The following is a 13,916-nucleotide window of genomic DNA, read 5'->3' as shown; positions in this document are numbered from 1 at the left end:
ATGTCAGTAATCACAATATATAATAAAATTTATTGCATAAGACAGGCAAGAAGAAAAGGTTATGAGAATTCCAAGGAAGGAATAATTGCTTTCATTTGAAAGGAATCAAGTGAGGCTTTATGCAGGAGGTGACAACTAAGCTAGGTCTTGAAGATGAAATGGAGATAATAATGAGAAACATTAAAAGAAGAAAGGATGGTATTGGCAAAGACATGGAGGTGGGGAAAGGATAAACAAGTTCAGTTGAGTAATTTAGTGTGTCTGGACCACAGAGAATGTGGAAAGGAATAGTGTGAGCTAAGGCTCAAAAGGTGGGTGTAGAAAGTACTCTAATGTAAATGAGTTCCTTCACATATCACACTCAATCAGTCCAAAAGCATTTATTATGCATTTGCTATGTGCCAGGTACTGTGCATACACTGAGCATACAAAGAAAGTCAAAGACAATTCCTGATCTCAAGGAGTCCATAAATGAAGGAGAAACAACATGGAAACAGAGAGTAGATGGAAGGTAAACTAAGAAGAAGGTATTATCAGCTGGATGGTGAGGGATGTAGGTGAGCAGGAAAAGTAATGTATAAGGTACTATTTTAGGTGAGTTTTGAAGGAAGCCAAGAAGCAGACCTGAGGAGGCAAAGCAGTCAAGGCACTAGCAGAGGGAGATGGGACAAGCAATGTAGAGCCTGTCATATACAAAGAACAAGTAGGTCAATGTGGCTGGATTGTAGAGTTCTTGGAGGAGAAAAAAGCATGAGAAGACCAGAAAGGTGGGAAGGGTTGTAAAGAGACTTCAATACCAAACAGAGGTCTTCACATTAATCCTGGAGGTAATAGGGAACCACTAGAGTTTATTGAGTTGAGGATGGGTATGTGTGTGCCACCAAATGTGAAATGGTCAAACTTACATGTTAGGAAACAATCACTTCCATAGTTGTGTGGAAGATGGACTGGAGGGAGAGAGAATTGAGATGGAGGCCAATTATGAGACTATTGCAATAATCTAGGAGAGAGGTGATGAGAATGAGAACTCCTGTGGTGACTGGATGAGTTATGAGAAGGGGGCATATATTTCATTGTGAGACTATCCTGGACTTTGAGAGATAAATGAAACAGATGGGATAATCAAATAATCAACATAGTTATTTAAATATAAGAGTCAGGGGACAGCTAGGTGGATCAAAGGATTGAGAGTCAGGTTCTAGAGCCAGGAGGTCCTGGGTTCAAGTGTGACCTCATACTTCTTAGATGTGTGACCATGGGCAAATCACTTAACCCTCACTGCCTAGCCCTTACCACTCTCCTGCCTTGGAATCAATAGGCAGTATTGCTTCTAGGACATCAGATAAAGGTTTTAAAAGTAAAAAGATAAAAAAAAAATCCAGTCAACTTTAAAGCAACTTCTGGCATAACACTTTAGTTAGTGTCATAATATTCTGTATTTTAGAAGCTCACTATTGGGCTGCCATAATTAAAGAATATGATTAATATACACTATTCAAAAGCTGAAATGGTTAGAAAAAAAAGAAAAATAGAAAAATGCTTTTGTAATATTCAGAGGAGCAGGACTCTTAACTCATTGTTCTAGAAATGACAAGTCTAAAGAGAAACCCAGTCCTCAAGGAGCCACCCCTTCTGGCATACTCCATGATGGCTCCAAGAATCTAAACTCTGGATGATTGTTATTTGACTTTCAGCTGGGATTTCTTTCTGTACATATCAGCAAACATAAGCCACTACTGCAATTGCAGATTTTAAATCCCCTGAAACATTGGCAGGCAGGAAATATTACCAAGGTAACCAGGGTATTTGAGTCTCCTTGGAGATTCATTGTGGCAGCTTTTCAGGGGGCTGCAGCAACCGAGAAAAGGGGAAGCTCAGTGCCCTGAATGTGTCATATCATGAAAGGAGCTATTTAAAATCAACATTTTCCACCTACACCAATCACCTAGTTTTACATTGTGCATATACATGCAAGTGTGCATGCTTGCAGGCAGGTGTGTGAGCGTGCACACACACACACACACACACACACACACACACACACACACACAAGCAAATATTTTCCCCATTTCTCAGTTCTCAGGATTCAGCCCAGAATTAATATGAAAAGAATCCTAGCAACCAGCTATCTCATTGGAAAAGCCCTGGGAGCAAACTGTCTCCTCAGAAGGGTCATGAGTCACATTTCTCTGTCCTTTGTTTGAGAATTTCATGGTTGGGAAGCCCTCTTCATGACTGTAGCTGCAGCTGCTGGACTTAATGCAGTCATTCTATAAAGAGTTCCAAAGAATAGTTTAGATCCCAAGAATTGTTTCGCTTTGTTTTGTTTTCAGGTCTTTCCAACCCTCCTGGTCTATGCCTAGGCTGACTTCCACAAGTCAATCAACAAGCGAGTTTTTAATTGGTATTTACTATGTGTCAAGCACTGTACTAGATGCTGGGGTTACAAGGAATGGCAAAAAAACAATTCCTGCCCTCAAGGAGCTCATATTATAATGGAAGTCACAAAAATTAAATAATTAGAGACATGCAAGATATAGAAAAATGGAAGGTAATAGGCCTTAGCAGGCAAGGGGTCTGGGAAAGACCTCCCAGAGAAGATAGGACTTGAGCTGAGTGTTTTTTAAAAAAAATTAACTTATCCACTAAGTTTTCAGGTCAAACCTTCCTTCTTTGTAAAATGAGGGGGGATTAGAATTATCATCTCTTGTGATGATGGACTTGAACTGAATTTTGAAAGGAAGTTAGAGAAACCAAGAAGCACAGCATCACAAGCTTGGGAGATGATAGCCACTAAACTGGTACAAAGTAATTATTTTATTCATTCTGTACAATATTAATCTCTATTATATGCCAGGTACTATGTCAAGCACATTGGGCACAAAAAGAGGCAAAACCCAGTCCCTGCCCTCAAGGAATTACAATCCAATGGAAGTCATGGAGATGAAGGGAATTTTCCTGCTTGAAGTAAGCCCATGTAGCTGGATCAGAGCATGTGGAGGGAATTAAGTATAAGAAGACTGGAAAATTCAGATGAGGCCAGGTTAGAAGCAGCTTTAAATACTAAAAAGAAGATTTTATAGTTGATAATAAAGGTAACTGGGAGCTCCAGGAGCTCATAACCAGCATGCCCTGCCATTGTCATATCTACACTTTAGAAAAATCACCTTGGCAACTGAATGGAGGATGGACTGCCATGAGGAGAAGTAAGCAGACCAGGAAACCAAATAATTAGAAGACTATTTGATTAAACATGATGAGATATGATTGTTTTACAATCATTTCATTCATATTAGAATCTCCTTGACCACATTTGGGTTTTCTTGACAAAGATACTAAAGTCATTTGTAATTTCCTTCCTCAGCTCATTTTAGAGGTGAAAAAAACTGAAGCAAACAGGGTAAAATGACTTGTCCAGGATCACAAAACTAATAAGTGTCTAAGATCAGATGATAAGAGTCTATATTAGGGCAATATCTGTGTGACTGAAAAGAGGAAACATATGAGAAATGTTAAAATAAAATTAAAAGATTTAACAATGGATTGCATAGGTGCATGAGAAATCAAAAATTGCCCTGAAGCTTCTAGCCCAAGTGAATGGGCTATATGTGACTATATGTGAGAGAAAAATAAAAAGAAGGGAAAATTTTGGAAGAAAGATAATGAATTCTGTTTGAACATATTGAATTTGAGAAGCCTCCAGGATATCCAGCTTGAGATGAGATATCCAAAAGGCAGTTACTAATGTGAGCCTGGAGTTTAGGAAAGAGACTAGACCTAGATATAGCATCATCTGCATAAAGATAATAATCCCACTCACTGGAGCTGATGAGATCTCCAAATGAGACAGTATAGAGGAAAAAGAGAAGAATGGCCAGATTAGACCCTTGGGATCATCTATAACTATTGGACATATTATAGAGGAAGAATGAGCAGAGAGCTCTGGGAAATCATGGTTTAATGCAAAGGAGGAAATTCTACTGAGGACAGTGTCATGAAAATCCAGAGAGGAAAGAAGGAAACAAGCATTTATTAGGTGTTTAATAATGGCCAGTTTAGAACAATTAGGTGATGGATGCATTAGAGAGAGCACTGGGTTTTGAGTCAAGAAGACTTATCTTCCTGAGTTTAAAACTGGCCTCAGACTCTCACTCTGTGGCTCTGGGCAAATCATTTAACTTTGTATGCCTCAGTTTCCTCATTGATAAAATGAGCTAGAGAAAGAAATGGCATACCATTCCAGTATCTGCTTTTTTGCCCACAATGGGGTCATGAAGAACTGGATGTGATTGAAATAACTAAAAAAATCTAAGTGCCAGATATTATGTTAAGCACTTTATAAATATTATCTCATTTGGTTCTCATCACAATCCTGGGAGGAAGATGCTCTTATTGTCCTCATTCCTCAGTTGAGGAAACTGAAGCAGAGAAAATAAGATGACTTAATCAGGATCAAATAAGTGGTCATATTTGAACTCCAGTCTTTTTGCCACTGGGCCCAGGGTTCCAGCCACTGTGCCTCTTAACTGTCAGATATTAATAAGGACAAGAAATGAGAAAAGTCCATTAAGTTGGCAATTAAAAGATCACCTGAAGAAGCTGATTTCAGATGAATGAAGAGGTTAGAAGGTAGATCTCAGAGGGTTAGCATGTGTTGCTTTCTCTATAGTATAGCCAAAACAAAGAGGACAGTAGCTTGTGAGAATGGATGGAGGAGAGATAACTATTTTTCAAAAATATAGAAGGAGTCAGAAGATAGTGAGAGACTGAATAGAAGAAAAATGGAAAAGATATTGGGGGCAATTTTCTGGGGAAGTCAGAAGGGGATGGGGGCAGAGGTTCATTCATGTAAAGGGGTTGGTTTAGGCAAGGAGAAGGGCCACTTCTTCACCAAAGATTGGAGGAAAGAAGAAGATAGTGACATGTTGGGAATCCACTGCCTCCTCACCTCCATCTCTTAGAATACTCAAGCACCATCTTCTATGTGAAGCTACCTCTGATCTTCCTTAGGTACTAGTGTTCCCCCCCAAAAATTAATTTGACTTTATTTTTTATACTTATATGTATACTTATTTGCTACTCCAATCGAATATAAGCTTATTCAGGTCAGGGAATATTTGATCTTTGTTTCTGTGTCATGAGAGCTCAATACAAGGCCTAGCCCAAATCCATATAGAATAGGCTCATAATAAATGCTTATATATCAATGAATCTTCCTTCAATCTCATTTCAGGTTAAGTAAAGAAAGCTGGAAAACTACAGGCAGGGTAAGAAGTTATAACAGGTACTCCAATAAAACCAAAGCTCTGGCTTATACTCACAAGGCAATTTATGATAAATATGTTTGACAAGCTATTTTTGAAAAAAGACTCTTTCTAAGACCCCATCAAACTTCCTGAAATGTTTTATTTTCCTCTGGAGCTAAAGGGAGTATTAATTCGACTTAACTAAGAGAGTTCTGATTAATAATGAACCTTCAAGGCTCATAAGTAGGTAGGCTTAGTGCTCCTATACCTGAGAACAGTATTATGAGAAGAATCGTAGTCACTAGATATTTACTGCATTCCCTATAAGACCTTCTATGTATTAGACAGCAGAGGGTTTTAAAAAAGCCTTAATCCAATATCATCAAGAGAAGCTGAGAAAAAAAATCAATTTTGCAATGAATCTTACTACCCATAAAGCTCATTGTCAAGTCACTGGCTTAGAAATCTTAGCAGTCCTGATACTATTAAAAAAAAAACATTTTATCTTCTATCTTAGATACAATATTGTGTATTGGTTCCAAGGCAGAAGAGTAGCAAAGACTAGGCAATGAAGGTTAAATAACTTGCCCAGGGTCACACAGCTAGGAAAAGTCTGATTTAAACCCAGAACCTCCCATCTCTAAATCTGACTCTCAAACCTCTAAGCCACCCAGCGGCCCTGAGTCCCGAGATTAAAAAAAAAAAACTGATTACATTATAAATACACATAATTTAAACACAAAAGAATTATTTCCTGTCCCATCCAATATAAGAAAAAAGTGATAAAATATTCTGCAGACAACCCTAAATCAGAATAGGCATTTATACACCAAGGAATAACTAGAGTATAAAACTGCATCCTTAAAAGATACTTCAAGATAAACTAAATAAATCACTCAGTTCTACTAAATCATGCCATGACAGGGCTGTGAAGTGGCAACTGCCAAAGAAGGAACCAGACAGATATTCACATTTGTAATTCAGACACAAAGTTATAAATAATTTTGAATTTCTTCCTGGCCCATGTTTCAATAGTTTCCAAGATAACGAGAGAAAATCAAACTCTTTGCTCATCAACTTGCTCATTGATGAAAGTAAACTCTTGTTTTATGAGGAGGCTCTGGTTGAGTAGACAGTTTGGTTGGTAGCTGGTCTCTGTGTCCTATTATTCATACCTTCAGCCTTTGGACTCCAAAGCCACATGAGGGTACATCGTAGATGAAACTGCACAAAGACAATAGTCATTCTCGATCACCGAGAGACTACTATACACTTAGAGTCATTTCTGATGACTCAGAAGACTTAAAGCAAAAACTGTGCTCAATCACCAATCTAGAAGACCAAGCATGGTATTAAGCATGGGCACATCCTCAATAAATGTGGAATTGAATTTGTATAAGCACAAAATTCCCAGTTTGCAGGGACTTCTGGTGAGCAGAATGTTGCATAACCAAAGGATTTGCTATTTATAAATCTGGCTCAAGTTCCTCAATCCTCCTTCTGAAAATTCAGTGTTTTGAACCTATTCTGCTTAAAAAGACAATTTCTACTAATATAAGAAAATAAATACCATTTAAAAGAAAAAAGCCTTGTTGGGATTTACTTCACTGGGGAAGTGGTTTATGTGTGTGATTGCATATATGAGTGCACCTAGTGTGTGTATCTGCCTATACATAGAAAAACATTATATTATGAGGTCCTATAAAAGGGAACTGGCTATATAAAATTTAAATTACATAATTACACACTTTATAGGCACAAAACATATATTTACTGAACAGAAATGATAGATGATGTAATGGCCACAAAAATATAAAGGGAAAAAACCTTAAAAATATTAGAACTCAGATGAATGCAGTGACCAGTCACTAGACTCCAAAGGACTGAAGATGAATCAGGACTACCTTCCTCAGTGATGGTTTATGGGAATGATGTTATTGTTCAGTTGTGTCAGTTGTATGTGACTCTTCATGAATCCATTTGAGGTTTTCTTGGCAAAGGTACTGGAGTGATTTGCTATTTCCTCTTCAGCTCATTTTATAAATGAAGAAACTGAGGCAAGCGTGGCGAAGTGATTTGCCCAGGGTCATCAAGCTATTGGGTATCTGAGTAGATTTGAACTCAGGCTTTTCCTGACTCCAGGCTCAGCACTCTATACACTGCACCACCTTGCTGTTGTGCTACAGGCACAGAAAAAGATATATGTTGTCAGATAGGGCCACTGTGTCTATATTTTTGATTAAAGATGCTTATTTGTTAAAGGAGAAGTTTTTACTAGTGCAAGAAACTTTTGGAAAATGACATTATTTTTTTCAGTGTGAATAAAATATCTTTAAAATATTTTTTCCTAAGAGAAGGTTATGATGGAATTTTTTTGCAAGCTGGAAAAATAATCATTGGTGTCCCACATCTTGGGACCTCACTTCAGAAAAATTCCAAATGAGGGAAATATAGAAGTTATATATAAAATGGTTGGAAAAAAATTTAATTCAAATTAAAAAAAATTAACAGGTTGGAATCAGGAAGACCAGAGTTTGCATCCTGGTTTAGACACACAACTGCTATGTGACTCAGGGCTAGTTACTTAATCTCTCTTTACATCAGTTTAGTAATTTGTAAAATAGACAATAACAACAAAATCTATCTTCACATTCACACATTATTGCTGTGAGGATCAAATGGGATTTTCTATGGAAAGCAGAAAGTATTTTACTTTATTGTATAAGAGACTTTTTATTTATATGTAACGGTCATATTGTATATCATTTGGCAAACTACAAATAGGATAGGAAGAAAGTCTCAATTTTGACAAAAATGGTAGGTTCTTGGTACCCAAAGGAGTTGTCATTTGTAGCACCTACTTGATTGCAGCTTGCAGCTTCTCACACAGGACAGAGAGAACGGAGACAACATCGTCACAGAGGGTTTCTAAAGTTGAACCTACAAAATAGAAAAGAGGAAAGAGTAAAAGAGGCATAATGGGTTCCTACAGTATTTGCAGGGTCACTCCAACATTTTTTATACTTTCTGCTTTGTGGGGCTCCCATGATTGGATGTTCCAATAGCCCAAAAGAAGAAAAAAAGCAATATCAGGGAGAAATTCCATAGGAAGAGATAAAAACTGAGAGACAACAGTTCCTTGAGGAAGAAAATTTTCTTTTTAACATGTTACAATTGTTTTCTGTTCTAAACAAACATTGTTTTTTAGTGATGTCTGACTCTTTGTGTCTCTGAGGACTATAAAATGCCAATACTTTTCTTGACAAAGATACTGTAGTGGTTGCCATTTCCTTTCCTAGTGCATTAAGGCAAACAGAAGCTAGGTGACTTTCCCAGGATCACACAGCCAATAAAAGTGAGGCTGTTTTTAAACTCAGGTCTTTCTGACTCCAGTACTAGTGTTCTATCCACTACATTACCTAGTTGCTGCAAATAAACATCACCATCATATAATTGAGGTAGAATTCAAGAATATTAAATTGGGCCAAACCTAGCAAATGTTGCCCAGTGATATCTTGACATGGCTTAACTATTTATATATAGCTTTTGTTGTTCTCAAGATTACTGACCTGAGAGTACTATTATCAGGCACTTACTACAGTCAAAAGTATCAGAGATAAGAACATAAACAACATTGCCAAGACACTGGACAAATCATGAAATTAGGGCACCAAAGATAAGAAATCTGGTGCTTTACCAGCAAGTTCATATGAAAATTCTGCCAAAGAGTCACTTTTATCTTGTTTATTAGTTCACTTCAAGAGGAGATATTTTCTCCCTATGATTTAGTTGCTGAAACATTGAAACTCAAATAGGAACATCCAACTTGCATTCACAACCACTTTACAGCACACAACTTTTTTTTAAAAGAATGTGTAATCCTCATTTAAGGTTTATGTGAAAAACAGTTAGCTCTTTTGACTATTACTAGTAAATGATAGATCATTTATTGAAGTAGTTTGTGCATGCCTGCCATATACAAGACATTGTTAACTAGAAAGATCTTATCTCTAAAGACAAAATGAAATAAAACTCCTGGAAATCTCATTTCCTTATTGATGTCTAAGTCACAGTGCTCTGGGGGAAAATACTCTGGGGCAACAAAATGGGCAAAAGGGAAGAGAGAAAAATAACCTAGAAAACCCAGAAAATGGAAAATTAGCACTAGAATCATAAAGTTAGTATTACCTCTTTTTAAATAAAGGCTACAAAAATCAAATGAAATCACTCAAAATGCAATACTGAGAATAGTCAAACTCTTCTTATAGACAATGACTATGGTACAAATAATCAAGAATTTGTGGGAAAGATGCCTGGGGCTAAAGAGACCAGAAAAAAAGAGAAAAAAAATCAAGAAAAACCTTGTTATTAAATGATGAACCAATGAGTATATGCTTTCATTGAAAGATCCAGCATTTGGCTTGATTAGACTTAGTCCCCCTAGTATTACTGCTCTAGTCACTGCCACATCAAGTCCAGGAAATAATTACTCCCTTAGTGAGCCTCTCTAGTTATTCCATTCAGAGCAGAGTCTCTGTAAGTAAAAGAATAAAACGGAGAATGAAGAACTAACAGCAGGAGCTAATGCTAATAAATATTTCATAGAGTAAAAGGAAGTATTTTGGGGAGGAGGGAATGTAGTTAGACCTGTAATTTCCTTGGTATAGGGAACTCTCTACTCCTGAAGATAAGCCACACAGTAGAATCTTGTTTTACATGACCAATATGTCCCAAGACCTTTTCTATAAACTGAAAATTGCTCATAATAGCAAACCCTATTATTGAATAAGTATTTCTTACATAAACATACCTAGACATTTTATGACTTTTCTTAGGCTTCTCAGAGCTGCCAGCATTGTTACTCTTGTACTTTGGGGTCATTATTAATAACTAAATAGCATTAATGAAACAAAGAAGCACTGCTCTGATGTGGACATGACTCGTTACAATTGAGACCTCGGGACAAAGACTCATGCTAATGTTTGGTACAAGATAATGTAATGACTCACATTAAAGCTTCTCAGTGTTGTGGAAAGTTAATATTAATTTGAATCCCTTTTTGGCTCCCCAAACAACCTTTTTTACTTTAAAGCAAAAAAAAAATATTAAATCTGAAACTCTGAATTGTATCCCTCTGAAGCCATGGGTGGCCTCTCCTCTTGTCTACCATGTCTACCAAGACCCTCCTCTTGTCTACCATGCTAGAAGATGCTATACATGCACTGTGCTGCCATTCTAAATGTTGCATGGTTACTCTTGGTGTCTATAAGACTTTCCTCTTTTCTGGACTAAGGTCTGAGTCCACTAATCACAGAGAGTTGGGAAAGAGACGTCATGAAGACATTTAGCAGAGGGGACAGGAAATGGTGCTCTTCCCTTGTAACCATGGACTAGAGAGGGTGAGCAGTCTGGCTTGGGGCTGGCTCTGCCTGCTTGCAAGGGAGGTGGCAGAAAGAGATAGAAAGCCATGCCTGGCTTGTACTCCTGTCTCTCTTTTTCTGGACTGATTTTTTCCATTTAATAAATATTAGTAAACAACAACAAAATTTAATAAACAATAAACAACAACAAAAATTAAGATATGATCTCCAGAGAATTTTAACCATAACAGGAAGAATGAGTGAGATTGGGTGAACTGCTGTGATACAAGACTGTTTGAGAAATGGTGTAATGAAAAGTTTTTATTTTAGGTATTTTTCTGAGTGTGTTTGTTTGCCAATTACATGTACCTGAATATGTGTGTGTACTGAGTTCATGTAAAACAAGGTCCTACTGTACTTCTGTAACTCGATTTTCAGGATTACCTTAAGGATGTGTTAACCCTCTGGAATTTATAATCCAAGTGATTAGCAGCATGTGACAGGAATAATTTACCTAATAATTCAGACCTCAGTGATAGTCCTCCAGATCCTACTAGTTTACATTAGCTTAATTTAAGCATTCAAGATTCTCCCTGAGTCTCCAAGTGGTATATATTATATTGTTTCCCTGTCTTCTTACTTGAATAAAAAGACCTCCCTCTCTTATACTGTTTCTTTGGATCTCTGAGCTAGTCTGTTTCTCCTATCTTCGTCCTTCTCCCCATCCCCGTGCCCCAGCCCTTCTTTTTATTTCATGCCCTTTTCTTCTATTCCCTTCTGACCCACTCATCCCTCCTTAATTAACTGTAATATCGAAGAAAAAATATATTTAGATACTTATTTAAATTATAAAAGCTCTGTATTCCTTTGTTTTAAACTGTTAAGATTGCAGGTTTTTAAACCTCTAGATTGGAGCAGCTAGGTAGTATAGTAAATAGAGCACAGGGTCTGGAGTCAGAAAGACCTGGGTTCAAATCTGGTTTCAAACAGCAACTGTGTGACCCCAGGCAAGTCACTGAATCTCTGTTAGCCTTAATTCACTAGAGAATAAAATGGCAAATGAATCCAATATTTTTGCCAAGAAAACCCCAAGTGGGGTCCCAAAGAGTTGGATATAACAAAACGATGACAACAACAAAAACCTTCAGTCTAATAAAACTGTACTGATCAGAGTCATATATGATTCTGATATATTTCATTTTAGCAATTAACAAGCATGATAACATGATGAGGAAAGTAAATTAGAAGTGGCACTTAGAGAAAAAAGTCAATTGATAAGATAATTTCCTATATGTAACAAATAATAGTAGTACTAGAGAGGATAAAATATATGAGCAAGATAGCAGCTGATATAACAAAATGACAATAATAATAATATTCATATAGTGCTTTAAGATTTGCAAAGCACTTTACAAATATTAGAATATTTTATCCTCACAACAGCTCTGAGGAGTAGATTATAATTATTGCCATTCTATAAATGAAGAAACTAAGACAAACAGATGTTAAGTGACTTACCTGGGATCTGACAGAGAGGATGGAAGCAGAAAGTGATGTGAATGTAGATGTGCCCTGATTCCAAGTCTAAAGCTCTATCCACTATGTTATGTTACTCCCCCAAATTAAATAAAATATGCTATAGAAGCCCTGAGAACAGTCATAAAAATCAAATGAAATACCTTGTTTCCCAAAATCTGGTGGCATATCTGGGTTTTCAATAATCTAGTGAGAGAAGAGAAATGTCACAATTAAGACATTCAGTTACAGAAGTCATGCCTCTAAAACCAAGAATGAAGACAGTACACAAGACATCACTCAAGATTGTTCACTGGCTAACCTACACATTTCTCCTTGCTACATCTTTTTTATTTTCAAGGAAGTTTATGAAAAAGAAGAAAGAGGACTGTAGTTTAGAATCATTTTCATGGACTACTCACTTAAGATACTAGTAACCTTATGACATTGCATGGCTGATTCATGGTTACACTGTGGTTCCCATAAAGCCAAGAACATTGATTTAACTTACAGGTGAGTCATTCCACTTAGTGCAAAAGCCAATTCTATTTCAAGGCTGCTGACATCACTCTTTCACCTAGCATACCCTTGGTCACAAATGGGACCAGTAAGAGTACTATCATAAATTCATATGGACTATGCACAAGCCAAATACCATTTCCTTCTGAAAGGTGGTCACACTGTCTCTTTTATCTCAAGAACAGAATATTAAACTTTAATGATTAAATAAACAAGCTGGCCGTTCTCATCTGTGTTTATATATACTCAATATGGCACAATGATAATATATTTTGGCTTTGTGGTAACATAAAACAGGAAGAGGAAAGAAGTTAAATTTTAATACTTCTCACTTCCTGGGCAAGGAGATTTCAATAGTCATGTGGCTGAAGGTGGGTGGGGTGGAGTGAAGGGCTTTTCTGCCGTTTCCTAATAAATAACAGTGAGTATTTACCCACATAAACACGAGTCCATTTTCATACAAAGCAATTTGGTAGTGATGTTGTAAGGAAATTGCATCTTAGAATTAAAAGGTGACAAATATCACATATTTCTCTTCTTTTATGAGAACCACATTAGTTAAATCTTCTGGATATTCTAGGAGTTTCACTAACTCCAATAAAGTTACATGTAACTTATAAAGATCATCTAATGCTTTTTTTGTGTGTCTCTTTTACATAGATTTTGAAAGTTCAGTATTTCACAATAATTCTCGGGAAACATGCCTACAGAACAGAAGACATATATACTTATAACTTTTTAAAAAGAAATTTGTTTAAGATAATTTTGTGAGTGGGAGGGGGCAGCTCCCACCATGAATATGGCACAGTCTTAATTGCCAGGGACACCAAGAAATTAAGATAATTTGCCATGTTTCAGATGCAGGGCTTGATTCAAGCTCTCTTGCAAAAGGACAGTCCTGCATCCACCATACCCCCACTGTCTTCATATATAAGGGAATATACTTCACATTTTCATGTGTAATTTGAGCTTTTTAAATAAGTAATTCATAATAATGACACTGCTCAGCTCGATTTCAACGATAACATTGGGTTGAATTCATCATTAAACTTGCGGTAACAAAAAATCAGCTCTAGAAAAGAAAAAAAAAACATTAGTTGACTCAATGTACTTAGGCTAATTGGTTTTGTTATCCTGAGTATCTCTTTTCTTCTATTTGAAATCATATCTTCTATGTAAGCTTGATATTAAATAGGATGCCTTCCCATAGGTATATAATATTTAATTATGAATAGCTACAAATTCTTTTTTCTTGAAAAGAGGTATATGATAAATA

General features: G+C 36.6%; 1 protein-coding gene across 2 annotated transcripts in view; it reads right to left on the bottom strand.

Moving 5' to 3' along the window:
* Positions 1-13,916, bottom strand: part of ARFGEF3 (ARFGEF family member 3) — a 231,523-nt gene that overhangs the window by 108,982 nt on the left and 108,625 nt on the right. For both annotated transcript variants that reach the window (XM_001370224.4, XM_056818873.1), the window contains exons 7-8: positions 12,286-12,328; positions 8,108-8,186 (exon numbers count right to left, since the gene is read on the bottom strand). In XM_001370224.4, the coding sequence (XP_001370261.2) occupies positions 8,108-8,186; positions 12,286-12,328 (122 nt within the window). The remainder of the gene's footprint in view (positions 1-8,107; positions 8,187-12,285; positions 12,329-13,916) is intronic.

Source organism: Monodelphis domestica, chromosome 2 (assembly GCF_027887165.1).
Source record: "Monodelphis domestica isolate mMonDom1 chromosome 2, mMonDom1.pri, whole genome shotgun sequence".
Lineage (NCBI taxonomy): Eukaryota > Metazoa > Chordata > Mammalia > Didelphimorphia > Didelphidae > Monodelphis > Monodelphis domestica.
This window is presented reverse-complemented; position numbering and strand designations above follow the sequence as displayed.